We start from the raw sequence: 13,414 nt of genomic DNA, 5'->3' as shown, positions 1-13,414 counted from the left end.
TCTGTGGTTTAGTTTTGCTGATCGACTTCAATCCACGCACTCGAGTTCTTGGCCCTCCTGTTTTGCCCCATTTATGTGATCAAAACACCTCCTGATTGTAAACACTTCTACCAAATCAGCCTCTTATTTGTCTCCACTGTAAACCCAGTATCTCCTGTGCTGCTGGTCTCCCCTCTTTAACGGGTCCCTCCTCCCTGTGACCGTTCCAATGAATCCCCTCGCACCCTCTCCAACATCATCTTTCCAAGGCTAAAAGTCCTAGAATTGAGCATGTTGCCCCAGCAGAACTGATGCCTGCTATTCTGGTTTGACACTTGGGCTGAGTTCTGAAGTTTGTGATGGCTAAACCCTCTTGGACAGCCTGTGTCCATGGAAAGCATTTTGGTGATAGTGATCGTAATTTAGTATAGTTGCAGAAAAAGACTACAACAAAATAGGAGTAATTGTTGTAAATAGTGGTTTAGGCCACATTCACTAGATAGTGGAGTGACTAAGCATGGCAGGGAATGGCTACTTAAATCAGTCTCAGAGAAATGGGAGCCATTTCAGATGGAGATCCAGGGGTTCAGGGTAAACCGAGAAAAGGGTAGGGCTGCCAAATCTAAAGCCCCCTGGATAACAAGGTGCATTAGGGTACGACATGGCAACAAGCTTAGCATGCCAGGATGTCCGGCAGAGTACAGAGTGTAGGAGTGAAATTAAAAGGGCAATTAAGAGAGCAAAGTGATAGATGTGGAAAAAATGTGGACAAATAAAATCCAAGGACATTTTACCCTTGGACAAAAACATATCCAAGGATAAAAAAGGAGATAACGAAGGAAAGCGTGGGACATATTGGAGACCAAAAGGTTAACCTGTGTGAGAAAGTGGAGGATATGAATAAGGTTCTTGATGAATTCATGAGAAGGAGTGATCGTGTGATGTAGTGAAGGCAAATCAGTGTGAAATACTGGAAGGGGTAAACCTTGTGAAAATTAATTCGTAGTGGAGAAATTGCCAAGTCCAGATGAAAGGTATCCCAGGTTGTGAAAAGAAGCAAGGGAGGAAGTTGTGGTAGCTGTGTTTACAATTTTGCAATCCTCCCTGGCTACAGAACTGTTGCAAACGTGGAGGACTGGAAATATTGTTTAAAAAGGGAAGTAGGGATAAACTAAGTAATTTTAGGCCAGTTAGTTTAACTTCAGTGGTGAAAAAAATCATTGGAATCCATTCTAAGGGACAGGATAAACCTTCCCTTTGAAAGAAACAGATTAATTGTGGATAATCAGCATGGATTTGTTAAGGGAATATCATGTCATATTAAAGTGAATGTTTTAGAAAGGTAACAAGGACGGTTGATGAGGGCGGTATATTCGATGTAGTCTAGTAAGGTTTTTGACAAGGTCCCACATGGCAGGCTGATCAAACAAGTAAAAGCTCTTGGGTTCCAAGGGAGAATGGGAAATTGGATCCAATATTGGCTCAGTGGCAGAAGCAAAGGGTAGTCTGTGGGTGCTTTGTGTCTGGAAGGCTGTTACCACTTGGGTTCCACAGAGCTCGTCTCTGCAGTCCCTGGTATGCTTTAAGGACAGACCAAAACACATGGGGCATGATAACTTTAAGTTTGCAGATAATGCAAAAACTAGTTGTGTATTGACAGTAAATAAAAAGCTTTTAACCTCATGAAGATGTCGATGGTCTGATTAAAGTGGAGTTTAATCCAGATGCATTTGCGGAGATGAATCAAGGAAATGGACACTAACTGGAAGGATCTTCCTTCTGGAAGGAACAGAAGGACCTTGGAATGTATGTCCACAAATTCTTCAAGGGCAGCAGGTGGTTTTAAGAAAACATGTGAGATGCAATCCTCTATTAGCTGAGGCAGAGTATAAGAGCAGGGGGGATATGCTACACTCACAGCTGGGGTAGTGTGTGCAGTTCTGGTCACTACATTACTGGAGAGACGTGAGGGGCGGCAGCGGAGATTTACCAGGGTGTTGCCAAGACTGGAAATACTGGGGTTGCTTCCCTTTGGAGTGGAGAAGGCTGAGAGGAGATGTGTGTGTAAAAAAAAATGATCAGGCGCCTCAGATAAAGTGAGTAAGAAGGACCCATTTCCCTTAGGAGAGGGTTGAAAACCAGGGGCAGAGATTTAAAGTAATTGGAGGAAGCTTGAAAGGAAAGAGTTATGGGGTGTGGAACTTGCTGCTAGAAGCCCCAGCAGATTTGAGCAGTACTGGGACCCAGTAGAGCAGGGCCGTGGACCCAGTACTGGAAGGTCAGATCAGGCTGAAGAGTTCTTCAAACAGCACAGACGCAATGAGCCAAGTGACCTCTCACTGCTGTAAATTTTCTGTGATGACTCTGAGTGCTCAGCAACCCTGTCTGAGGGGTCCTGCAGAATGAAGCTGAACCATGAGTCCCGCTGTTGCTGGATATTCTGGATAGGCAGAGGTGGGAATGCTGTGGCCCTGATGTCTGATCCCCTGGCCAGCACTGTGGTCAAGTGGTTGGAGCACCTCCTGGCTCTCAAACGTGAGATGAGAAGTCACAATACCCCTCCCTCAGTGGTCCTTCCCCCTCCCCCTGCACCCCCCCCCCCACCCCACCTGAAGCAATAATAAGAGTCAAGCAGCATGGAAACAGGCCCTTCAGCCCACTGAGTCCGTACCAACCATTCTAGTTAGGCTAATCCCATTTTATTCTTCCCATATTCCCATCAACCCCCTCAGATCTACCACTCACCTACATACTGGGAGCAATTAGTTTAACCCACTGACCCTGCATGTCATTGGGATGTGGGAGGAAACTGGGGAATTCCACACGGTCACGGAGAACGTGCAAAACACCACACAGACAGACAGCGCCGGAGGTCGGAATTGAACCCGGGTCTCTGGAATCGTGAGGCAGCAGCTCTACCAGCTGTCCACTTGTGTGATGTGCCAATGTCCTCAGATGGTCAGAAGGCAAGGAGGCCCTTAGGGGATAGGGTGCTCTCTCTCTCTCTCTCATATATAGGGAAGAGAAATTCAGGGGAAGCCTTAGAACTAGCATCAGCATGATGGCATAAATGGCCCCCTCCTGCGACCTATCACTTGCCAGCAACAAGCCAGTTCTGAACCTGTCCATTTACACAGAAATGGCTGAAAGCTGCTGGGATCTGGGGACAGGGACGAAGCAAGAGCTCGCAGCTCCCCATCCCCCACTGTCACTCATTGGAGCCCTGAAGACGGGAGGAGGGTGTGTGGATGCCATTCAGTGAGAGCCCACATCTGACCGAGTGTTGAATCCCTGAGGCTTGCAGGAGAACAAGGATTAATTAAACGTGAATGAATTGCACGATCACTCTGAATGAATTTTTTTTGAACTGTTTTAGAGGTGCCATCTGGCAGAGGCTGCAGCTGAGAGGATTAGCCCGCCTCCTACAGCATCTCTCGTGCCTCCTGTCATTTCAACTCTCTCAGTTCTACAAAGCCTACACTCCAATTCTGGCCTCTCAACCATCCCCCGATTCCCATCGCTGACTGCTGTGTCCTGGGCCCCGAGCACCGGAATTCCCTCCCTGAACCTCTCTGCTTCGCTCTCCTCAAGATGCTCTTTAAAACCTCCCTCTTTGACTGAGGGACCTCCCAACTATCTGCCCAAGTAGCTCAGTATTGAATTCCATGGGAAACTTGACCCTTTGACCCTCTTCAAAACGCATGACCTGATCGAGGCCTAACCTTAAGCCCAGGCTGCTTCCCATTTGTGTTGACTCTGTCTCCTGAAGGTGCAGGTGGGGCTGGGGAGGACAAAGAGGGACAGGTCTGAGGCCAAAGAGCAGGATAACTTGGGAAGGTAAACAGCACCCTGTTCCCAGGATAACACCACTTGACCTCTGACGGGACGGTGCCTCCCTCCATGTGTGTATGGCCCAGCCTGGTTAGTGTGGTATCCCTGTGACCCTGGGCCAGTTGTAGTGGATTCACACTTGGCAGCCCCACAGTTCTCAAAATAGTTCTGAGGGTCCTGAGAACATATTGTATCATTGGATGTATGTGCAGTAAAAATGGTCTTATTCTGTTCTAACCTGTGATGTCCCTCACGTGGGTATGTACGACAGGTCAGTGCAGAAAGAGATTCACTCTGTGTCTAACCCGTGTCTCGGGAGTGTGTGACAGGGCATTGTATATGGAGTTTTACTCCAACTCTTTTTTTTATTTTAAAATATATTTTATTCATTTAAAAATTATAAAATATATAAATACAAAATGTACAAGTCTGCATTTTTTATGACAAGTTATTCCATTACTGATCATCATTATCAATCATGTAAAAATTTAAAAGTTTTAACAGATTGTAACTCTGTGTAATGACAGGAGGTGCTGTCCCTGACCTGGGAGTGTGTGATGTAACGATGTAGAGGGAGCTTCAGTCTGTGTCTGACCCTGGGAGTGTGTGATGGGATGGCGTAGAGGGAGCTTCACCCTGTGTCTGACCCCGGGAGCGTGTGATGGGATGGTGTGGAGGGAGCTTCACTCTGTGTCTGACCCCGGGAGTGTGTGATGGGACGGTGTGGAGGGAGCTTCACTCTGTGTCTGACCCCGGGAGTGTGTGGCGGGACGGTGCAGTGAGATATCCTGTATCTGACCTGCGTCTGTCTTCTTTGTCTTTGCAGCTTCCGTTGACACTCAGCCACAAGGAAGTTCCCACCGAGCTGCCAGCTGTAGCTGAACGTTGCCTTGAGGTTTGAGATGCCTGAGGTGGGGCAGTAGTCAGAGCATTTTAAGACCAGACCCCTCCGGCTGCTGGGACTGACTTTCCACCTTTGACCCTGCTGCACCCTATGGCGTTGGCCTACGGCTACGGGAAGATTTACCGGCACCCAGGACGGAGTGAGGAGCCGCTGTGAGCCCGAGGGGGGGCTCCGAGTTGAGTGCCAGGACTGAGCATTCGGGATGTCCACCTCGCCCGCCCCACTGGAGGCTCGCCGATTTCTGTCTCGCTGCACTGGCCTTCTGGGCCCGTGAAGGGTCGGGGCGGGGTGCCTTTGTCTTTTTGGCGGGGTAGCGGGCGCAGGACATGCAGTCGGACGACTTCTTCTTCCGCAAGTTCAAGAGGAGCAACCCCCGACCCCTGCTGACGCCCGTGACCTTCGAGCCCAAGGCTGCCAGGTCGGCTCCTGAGCCGACCGGCACCACGGTGCGGGCCCGGATCCTGGAATGGCCGCCCCAGCGGGAGGTGTCAGAGGATGGGGGGGCAAGGGCTGAGGGGAAGGGAGCTCCCCAGTCTGTGACTGAGCTTGTGACTGGCCCCCAACAGCAGCAGGAGGGGGAAGAGGTGGGCGCAGCGGAGGACAAGATGGCGGGCCAGATACGTAGCCCGGCCCTTCAGCGCAGCAACAGCGAGGCCGCCATTGTGGAAGGGGGTTCTGTTCCCACGGGACATCCTGCCACCGGGGTGGCGCTCCACCGGGAGTACGGCAGCGCGTCCTCCATCGAGAGGTCCCGGGGGGGAGGAGGAGGAGGAGGGGAGGCCGATGGTGCCCGACTGGGCTCAGAGATGGCCAGCGCCCCCCGTTTCCAGGACCCCTACTTGCTCCTGGGGCTGCCTGAGAGCCCCGGGGCAGGACAGGCCGAGCTGGAGCCCCCGCCCGCTGCCTGCCGCCGGTTCCGAACGCAGAGGAGCGACCCCGAGTGCCCGCGGTCGCCGCAGGCGGCTGCTGCCCCGGGGCAGGAGGATGCCCGTGGCCCCTGGCACCGAGCCCGTGGCCTGGCCCACTACGACGTGCAGAGCATCCTCTTCGACCTGCGGCAGGCCGTGTCCAGCCGTGACAGCGCCGGCCGACGCAAGAACATCATCACCGGGGCCTCGGCCGCCTCCCAGTTGCCAGCACAGGCGGCTAGCAGGAGCCAGGAACACCAGCAACCCGCGCCGGGCGCAGCTGGGGACTGCAGCGATGGGGACGACACCAGGCTGGTCCTCAGCTGCCCACATTTCCGCAAAGAGGTGGGGGGCGAAGGGGAGCCCCAGCGCTCCAGCCAGTGCCCCAACGCTGCCGTGTCGGTGCTGGAGGAGCCCCGCGAGAGCCACCTCACCCGCACTGGCACCTACTTCATCGAGCACGCGGACCTGGGCGCCAACTATTACCGCAAGTACTTCAATGGCAAAGGTAAACCCCATCAGCGTTGGTTGTCCGAGTCCCGTGTAGAAGGAGCTTTACTCTGTGTCTAGCCCGTTTAGTTTTCTCCCCACAGACTAAATAGGACACTGGGCAATTCACTGCCCAACCACGCTTAGACTAAACCCTCCGTCACTTCAGACAGGGGTAGGGCACGTCACAAAATCCAGGGGAAGGACTGTCCCAGAGATAGACTCTCCCTGACTGAATGACTGTAGAGGGGGCTTTGCTCTGTATCTAACCCGCTCGGGAACCACCTTGTGTGGCAGGTGGTAGAATGGGCCACCACACCATCCCCAAACGGCAGAAGAGGGCAAAATATGAGGAGAGTGTGCAGGAAACCCCTCTCTGGAACAGCATGGAGGGCATTTCCAAGAGAGGGCTATACTTTCCTCAGTGCACCCTCCTCCTCCTCTTTATAATCTGCCACAGGGCCAGCTCATCAACAGTTCCAACTAGTTGGGGCTCCAAGCTGAGCATCTCTCTCTTAATTTGCTCAATATCAGACCCCCACCTCTTGGTCAACCACTTGGCGTACTCCTTACAGAAGAGAGGGATGTCAGTCTTACCCACGTCCCACTCTAACTTCCGGGATGGGATGCCTTCCTACTTGTGTCTCCTGTTGGCCCAGAACCCTGGAATTGTTTGTCTTCCAGCAGCCGACATTTGTGAAGTCTCTGCAACGTGACCATAATTGCCTCAGATCCCACCTCCAGCAATGTTCCTCTACCTGCTCTCCCCTACTGAGCAGGGGCTGTGTCACAATAGTGTGATATTTGGCTTGTACCTCCCCACTCCTTGCACACTAGATTGATTGAGGGCAGATGCCCCCTGTCGGGGGTGAGGGCTTGATACTGGGCTGGGGAGGGAGATGGGGTTGGATTGGGAGATCCTCAGAGGAAGCTGCCTTTTTACTGGCGGTTCCCGAGGGACGATTACACTGGAGACAGAGGGAGCTGGAGTAGGAAGGATTCCTTTGTTTCCCTTTGGCTGTTTGGTTTGATCCTGATCTCCAGCGCTCTCTGTGTGGAGTTTGCACGTTCTCCCTGTGGCTGCATGGGTTTCCCCTGGGTGGGCTGGTTGGTTAGTCGGCTGCTGTAGTGTATAGGTGAGGGGGAGTCGATGGGATTATTGTAAATGCTCTGGTCAGTGTGGAGTTGATGGGCTGAAGGACTGGTTTCTGCACTGTCTGACACTATGACCATCCTTCCTGTGCCAAGTTTCACTACAGTGCCGCCCCCTCCGCAGCTCAGAAATATCCTCCCCCTATCTGCTGCTGCAAGACTCAGAACACTTCCTGCCAAGCAATGTTGCAAGAGGCACTCTCTGCTGCAGGAGGCCCTGCCAATGCTTGTGATCTGTGTCGCCGCAGGATGTTGTGGCCAGGATGCGGGCCAGTGAGCGCCTAGCAACTGGCGTCCTTGCTGAAGAGTCCACCGTCTTGCATGCATGGCAGGCAGAAGTGATTGCTGGTGAACTGCAGAGGTTCCTGGGGTGTTATGTTCCCAGCTGCTCCCCCTCCACTACTGACTCACTCGCCTCTGTCTGGTCATTGGGACTTTTGGGGATTGGTGATTGTTGAAAATTAGGGAGGAAGACCGCTTCTTTTAAAAAGACTAATAAATAATAATAGAACTCTGCTTGTGGAAAAAGGCTCCCCCGCTTTCTGATCCACAAACGGGCCCCCAGCCTCCACACCCTCCCTGTGGGCACATCATTGGACAGTCCCATCACATGATGGGCTGTATTGGGTGTCTACAAAGCCACCTAAATTGAGGGTAGGGAGTCCTACACCCTGTTCAGTTCTTCGTTGGAGCAGACACTGGGGGCCATTTTACATTGAAACAGTTTCACAGTCTCTGCATCAATTCCTTGATCACTGAGTTGACAGGATAGAGTTTGGATTCCCTCAGTGTCGTGTGATTTTTTTTTACTTCCCTTCTCCAATACCGACCAAACCCCCCACTTGTTTCTACAGAGCATCAGAACTTCTTTGGAACTGATGAGAGTCTCGGGCCAGTGGCAGTCAGTTTGCGGAGGGAAGATAAGGACAAGGACGCGGGGAGCAGCTCACAGTATAACTGCCGGATCATTGTCAGGACCACAGAGGTATGCAGTGGTGAATGGATTTGGGGGAGGTTGGTAGGGCTGCACTCAGATATTTAAATCATGAAATGTGTCAGTGACACCTCTTCAGGCCCTATAAACCTCTCAGATCTCACCCAGCTTCTTAATCATTCTCTGGCTTCTATGTCTTGCTATCGGCAACCTTTACTGTCAGCTGCCTGGGCCCCGAGCTCTGGAATTCCCTCCATAAATTGCCTGTAAACACTGTGATTTGTGCCCCCAGCTCCGGACGCTGCGCGCCTCGATCCTGGAGGAGACTTTCCCCCCATCGGCACGTCACGGCACACAGCGTGGTGTCCCACCAAAGAAGCTGCTGGAATACCTGGTGCCAGGACTGAACACCCACTGCCTGCGCTTGGCCTCCAACTCGCCAAAGGTGCCCGAGATGCTGCTGAAGCTGGATGAGCAAGGGGTAGGTCTCCATCAGCGGTGAGCGCACGATGAGCATGGAGGGCTGGTACTCTGTGATCAACATAACCCCTCGGCCCTTTAAGGAGACACTCCAGTGTCTGACTGACCATTAAAGGGGCACTGTTGTCCAACGGACCTCTTGTAGGAGATGCACCTTTAGAGGTGGATGTTCTAGCATAAAGCTCATTTTCAGGGTACCTTTCAAGGATAAGCCCATCCTCTACATGTATAGGGCTCGCTATAAAATTAATGTATAGGGAGGTGAACAGTACTATTTCCAGCCGGCCCGTGTGTGCCTCCTCAGTGTTGGCTCGTGTACACTTATGTCCTCTGAGATGTGCATCTCCCCCATTAGGGAGTTGTCAGCTGGCCCTGGAGATGTTGGTAGGGAGCATACAACCAACCACAGCTCAGTACATCTGCACTGGCACAGCAGAGGGATTGAAGGTGAAGCACTCCCGACTGGTCAGCCTCACCAAGAGCCTGGCTGCACTCTCGAAGCTTCCCTTTGGGAAGCGGATCCATGGCTGCTGTCATTCCATGACGCCACACATCAGGGGTGTGTTGAATATCAGCAAGTGACAGTTGAAGGAGGCACCATCAATAATTAATGAGGTGTGAGTGGATTAATAATTACATCATTATTAATGTAATATTTCAATGTGTATGTCTGGCTTGGTGAATGAGTACAGCTCACAGAGTGCAATGGAGGTGGAAGGGGAGGACACAGGGAAATCGGGGTTCCATCTCAGTCTGTGCTGAACTTGGAGAGAGCACTGTCAGTAATGGTCACTGTTCAGTAACCTCGATGTGAGAGAGAAACAAAGGACCGCAGATGCTGGAATCTAGATGAAAAACACAATGATGCTGGAGGAACTCAGCAGGCCAGGCAGCATCTGTGGAGAAAAGCAGGTGGTCAACGTTGACCCGAAATGTTGACCGCCTGCTTTTCTCCACGGATGCTGCCTGGCCTGCTGAGTTCCTCCAGCATCATTGCGGTTATCGATCTGAGAGAGAGTTTATGTGAGACCGTGCAAGTGTGCTGGCGAGTGTGAATCCACCCGAAAAGTATTTGGCACAGACATGAGCACACTCCCTTCACTAATCCCTGCTTCCATTCCTCCTGCTCTCTCCTTCTGTGTGCCTGTTTACCTCAGCCCCATGTGTCTTTCCTCCATGCTCTCACTCACTCTTTCTCCCTGTTCTTCTCTCCCATTCCCCTCCTCATTTTTCCTCCTTCCTTTCCAACACTCTCCTGCTCCCTCCCTCCCCTTTCTCACTCACTCTTTCAGGGTCAGTCAGTAAAGAGCTCTGCACTGTAAGGTGAAGGAATGGGAACATGAATGCTTCTATCAGCAGCTCTTTAAGCCTGCTGTCTGACTTTCTGAAATGTCTAATTAGTTATTCAGAGCAAGAGAATAACATGATTATGGTTTTAGAGTGGCATGTGTATGGGTTCTGCCGAAATCATTCACAAATGAGGGTTGCTTTGTTTTTTTTAATAGGATACTGACTCTCTCTGGGGGATGATCTCCTGTACACACATGCTGACTCTCACTCAGGGATGGGTCGTGCGCATGTGTACACACACACACTTCTGACTGATAGGTTGCACACACAAACTGACCCTTACTGGGGGACAGATCCCAAACACGCACCGACGCTCACTGGGCGATGGGTCCCACCTGCCCTGGGTGTCACTGAGGGAATGGGTCCAGAGAAAGGGACTCTCACAAGTGGGCACTTCATTAACTTCACACCTTCTGTAAAAAAAAAAGGACAGCACCCAAGGGCGAGTTGGGAGTTGCCCTTTATCTGCATCGCTCCTGTGGTTTCTGCTGTGCAACATGTATGTCTCTCTCTCCCTTACAGTTGACCTTCCAGCGGAAAGTGGGTGTCATGTACTGCAAGGCAGGACAGAGCACGGAGGAGGAGATGTACAACAATGAGACTGCCGGCCCTGCCTTTGAGGAGTTCCTCGACCTCCTGGGTCAGCGGGTCAGACTGAAGGGCTTTGAGAAGTATCGAGCCCAGCTGGACAACAAGAGTAGGTTGGGGTTGATGGGCTGACGCTGACAGTTAGGGGTCAGGTGGGTGGGAACTACATACCCCCAGAGCAGAGGGAAGGGCTGATTACTTTAATTCCCACTGGGAAATTTGCAGAGGGGACATTAGGCATAAATGTAGGCCATTTGACCCATTCTGGCCCCTTGAAAGAATTGCCCTGCAGCCCAAGCCTTGCCTCCTGATTAGGTGGCTGTTTATCATCATTGCAATCCTTCACTCGCAAAGCACAGGGCCCAGAGATAACCGTCTCCAGAGGTTTAAATGTCCCTCTTGAATATTCCCAATCCTGTCAGGGCATGCATTACCGATCAAAGGTATCTGTTTGGTTAAAAAACTCCTTGCTTCTGCACAGCTGTGTTGCCAACTATTTAGTCTCTGGTTCCCAACAGACTTCCCAGAGGAAATTCCCCTGTCAGCTTGGAATAGCAATTGTGTAATGGAAGTAGCTGAATTGTGAAAACCCATCTGGTTCCTACAGCTCCCTTCAGGTGTTCCTTACCCAGGCTTGACCCACACCGGAATTCTGTCCCATGGACCTGTCCGGCCTCTCGAGCTGCTCCTGATGTACCTGTCCTTTCAGCAGACAATTCAGAGTAGGATAGCAGTGTGTTAGGTGCTCAGAAACAGGCCATAGGGCCCCTCTATGCCAGTGTTCCATTTCCAGCCCCTTCCCATCCTCCTTCATTCTAGGTCACTAGTTCCTCCTATTCCTTCCTTCCTTGTCTGTTTATCCACGTTATCAGTGCCGCTGTTATTCACCAGAACCATGGGCTGTGGGAGTGTGTCCCTCATTCTTCTCACTTTGGGGATGAAGAAGTGTCTCCCGAATTGCCCACTGGAGTTAAGTCACTGCCATCTTCGTGGCTCCTGGTTCTGGTCTCCCCTACAAAACAACGTCTTCTCTCTGTTAACCCTTCTGTAATCTTAAAAAAGAAACCTCTGTAAGGTCACCTCTTCCTCTGCAGTCGCCTTGAAATCTTTTCCATTTATCTGAGTTGGGTTCAATGTCTCATCCAAAAGGTGACACCTCTGACAGTGCAACACTCCCTTGAGCCTGCACTGAGGTGCCACTGTGGGTTTTTGTGCTGAACTCTCTGGAGTGGTTCTTAAAGCCTTCCGACTGAGATCAGTGGGTAAGAGCAGGACATGCCCACACATCATTAACCTGAGTAGCCTCTGGCATGGGTGTGCTCCAGGAAGGAGGAGTATTTAGTCGGTGGGACAGGGGGCAAAGGAAGAATGGAATGAATTGAGTGTTTCACAACTCCTTCCATTGCAGCGGACTCTACGGGCACACACTCACTGTACACCAAGTACCAGGAATATGAGATCATGTTCCACGTGTCAACTATGCTTCCATACACTGCCAACAATAGCCAGCAGGTGGGTTCCTATCCCCATCAGAATCTCCCGTTCCCAAAGCATACAATCCACAGGTAAGCATCTCTGGTGACCAGTTTAAATGTCTCCAGGTTTTGCCACTGAGCCCACCAGGGTCTCAGGTGACAATGTACTCACATCAAGTACAGTACACAATATATATTAATGATTTGGATGAGGGAAGTAAATATATCCTCAAGTTTGTGAATGACACAGAGCTGGGTGAGGCTGTGAGCTGTGAGGTGGATACAGAGCAGGGTAATTTGGACAGGTTGAGGGAGTGGGCAAATGCATAGAGATTCATAGAGGTATACAGCATGGCAACAACTTGTCCATGCTGATCAGGATGTCTATCTAAACCAATCCCCTTTGCCTTTGTATAACGTAGATACATGCGAGATTATTCAATTTGGTGGCAAAAGAAGGAGGCAGATTATTTGAATGGCAAGAGATAGACGGAGGTGCAGCTTAACCCCAGGTGTGTCCTTGTGGACCAGTCGCTGAAAGTAAGCAAAAACTGCTGGAAGAACTCAACAGGTTAAGCAGCATCTGTCAATGTTTCAGGTCGAGACCCTGCATCAGGACTGGTGCAGGGTCTTGACCTGAAGTGTCAACACATCCCTTTCGCCTCCACAGAAGATGCTTGACCCACTGAGTTGTTTCAGCATCGGCAGTCACTTGTGTCTCCATACTGAAGGTAAGCATGCATGTCCCCTACTGCAATTGTGCAGGTCTTGGTGAGACCATATCTTGAGTATTAGGTGCAGTTTTAGTCTCCTTATCTGAGAAAGCAACAAAAGTTCACCAGAATGATTCCTAGAATGGCAGGACTGTTGTACAAAGGGAGATTGGGTCAATTAGATGTGTATTTGCTGGAGATGAGAAGAACGAAAAGGGACCTCACTGAAGCTTATTAAGTTCTGACAGAGCTGGGCAGACTAGATGCAGGAAGGATGTTTCCAATGGTAGGAAAATCCAGAACCAGAGATCACAGCCTAAGGGTACCAGAAGGTTATTTGGAACTGAGAAGAGGAGACGTTTCTTCCTGCAGTGATGAACCTATGGAATTCTCCAGCATACAAGGCAGTTAAGACCAAATCATTAAATATATTCAAGAAGAAAAAGGATGGGTAAAGGGATCGGGGAGATGGGGAGGAAGCAGGAACAGGGTACTAAGTTTGGATGGAGAACTGAAATATAACTGGAATGTGCTGGCAACATTCAGCAGGTCAAGGCAGCATCTGTAGAACGAGAAAGGGTTTACATTTCAGGTCTAGAATCAATGAAGGG

At 50.9% G+C, this 13,414-nt stretch overlaps 1 protein-coding gene across 8 annotated transcripts in view; it reads left to right on the top strand.

Moving 5' to 3' along the window:
* The window catches only part of zmp:0000001168 (signal-induced proliferation-associated 1-like protein 2), an 85,439-nt gene that overhangs the window by 39,306 nt on the left and 32,719 nt on the right, over positions 1–13,414 (top strand). For all 8 annotated transcript variants that reach the window (XM_052044985.1, XM_052044981.1, XM_052044984.1 and 5 more), the window contains exons 2-6: positions 4,637–6,130; positions 8,118–8,248; positions 8,490–8,678; positions 10,550–10,724; positions 12,024–12,127. In XM_052044985.1, the coding sequence (XP_051900945.1) occupies positions 5,041–6,130; positions 8,118–8,248; positions 8,490–8,678; positions 10,550–10,724; positions 12,024–12,127 (1,689 nt within the window). In that variant the 5' untranslated portion in view covers positions 4,637–5,040. The remainder of the gene's footprint in view (positions 1–4,636; positions 6,131–8,117; positions 8,249–8,489; positions 8,679–10,549; positions 10,725–12,023; positions 12,128–13,414) is intronic.

This window comes from Pristis pectinata, chromosome 38, assembly GCF_009764475.1.
Source record: "Pristis pectinata isolate sPriPec2 chromosome 38, sPriPec2.1.pri, whole genome shotgun sequence".
Taxonomy (NCBI): Eukaryota; Metazoa; Chordata; class Chondrichthyes; order Rhinopristiformes; family Pristidae; genus Pristis; species Pristis pectinata.
This window is presented reverse-complemented; position numbering and strand designations above follow the sequence as displayed.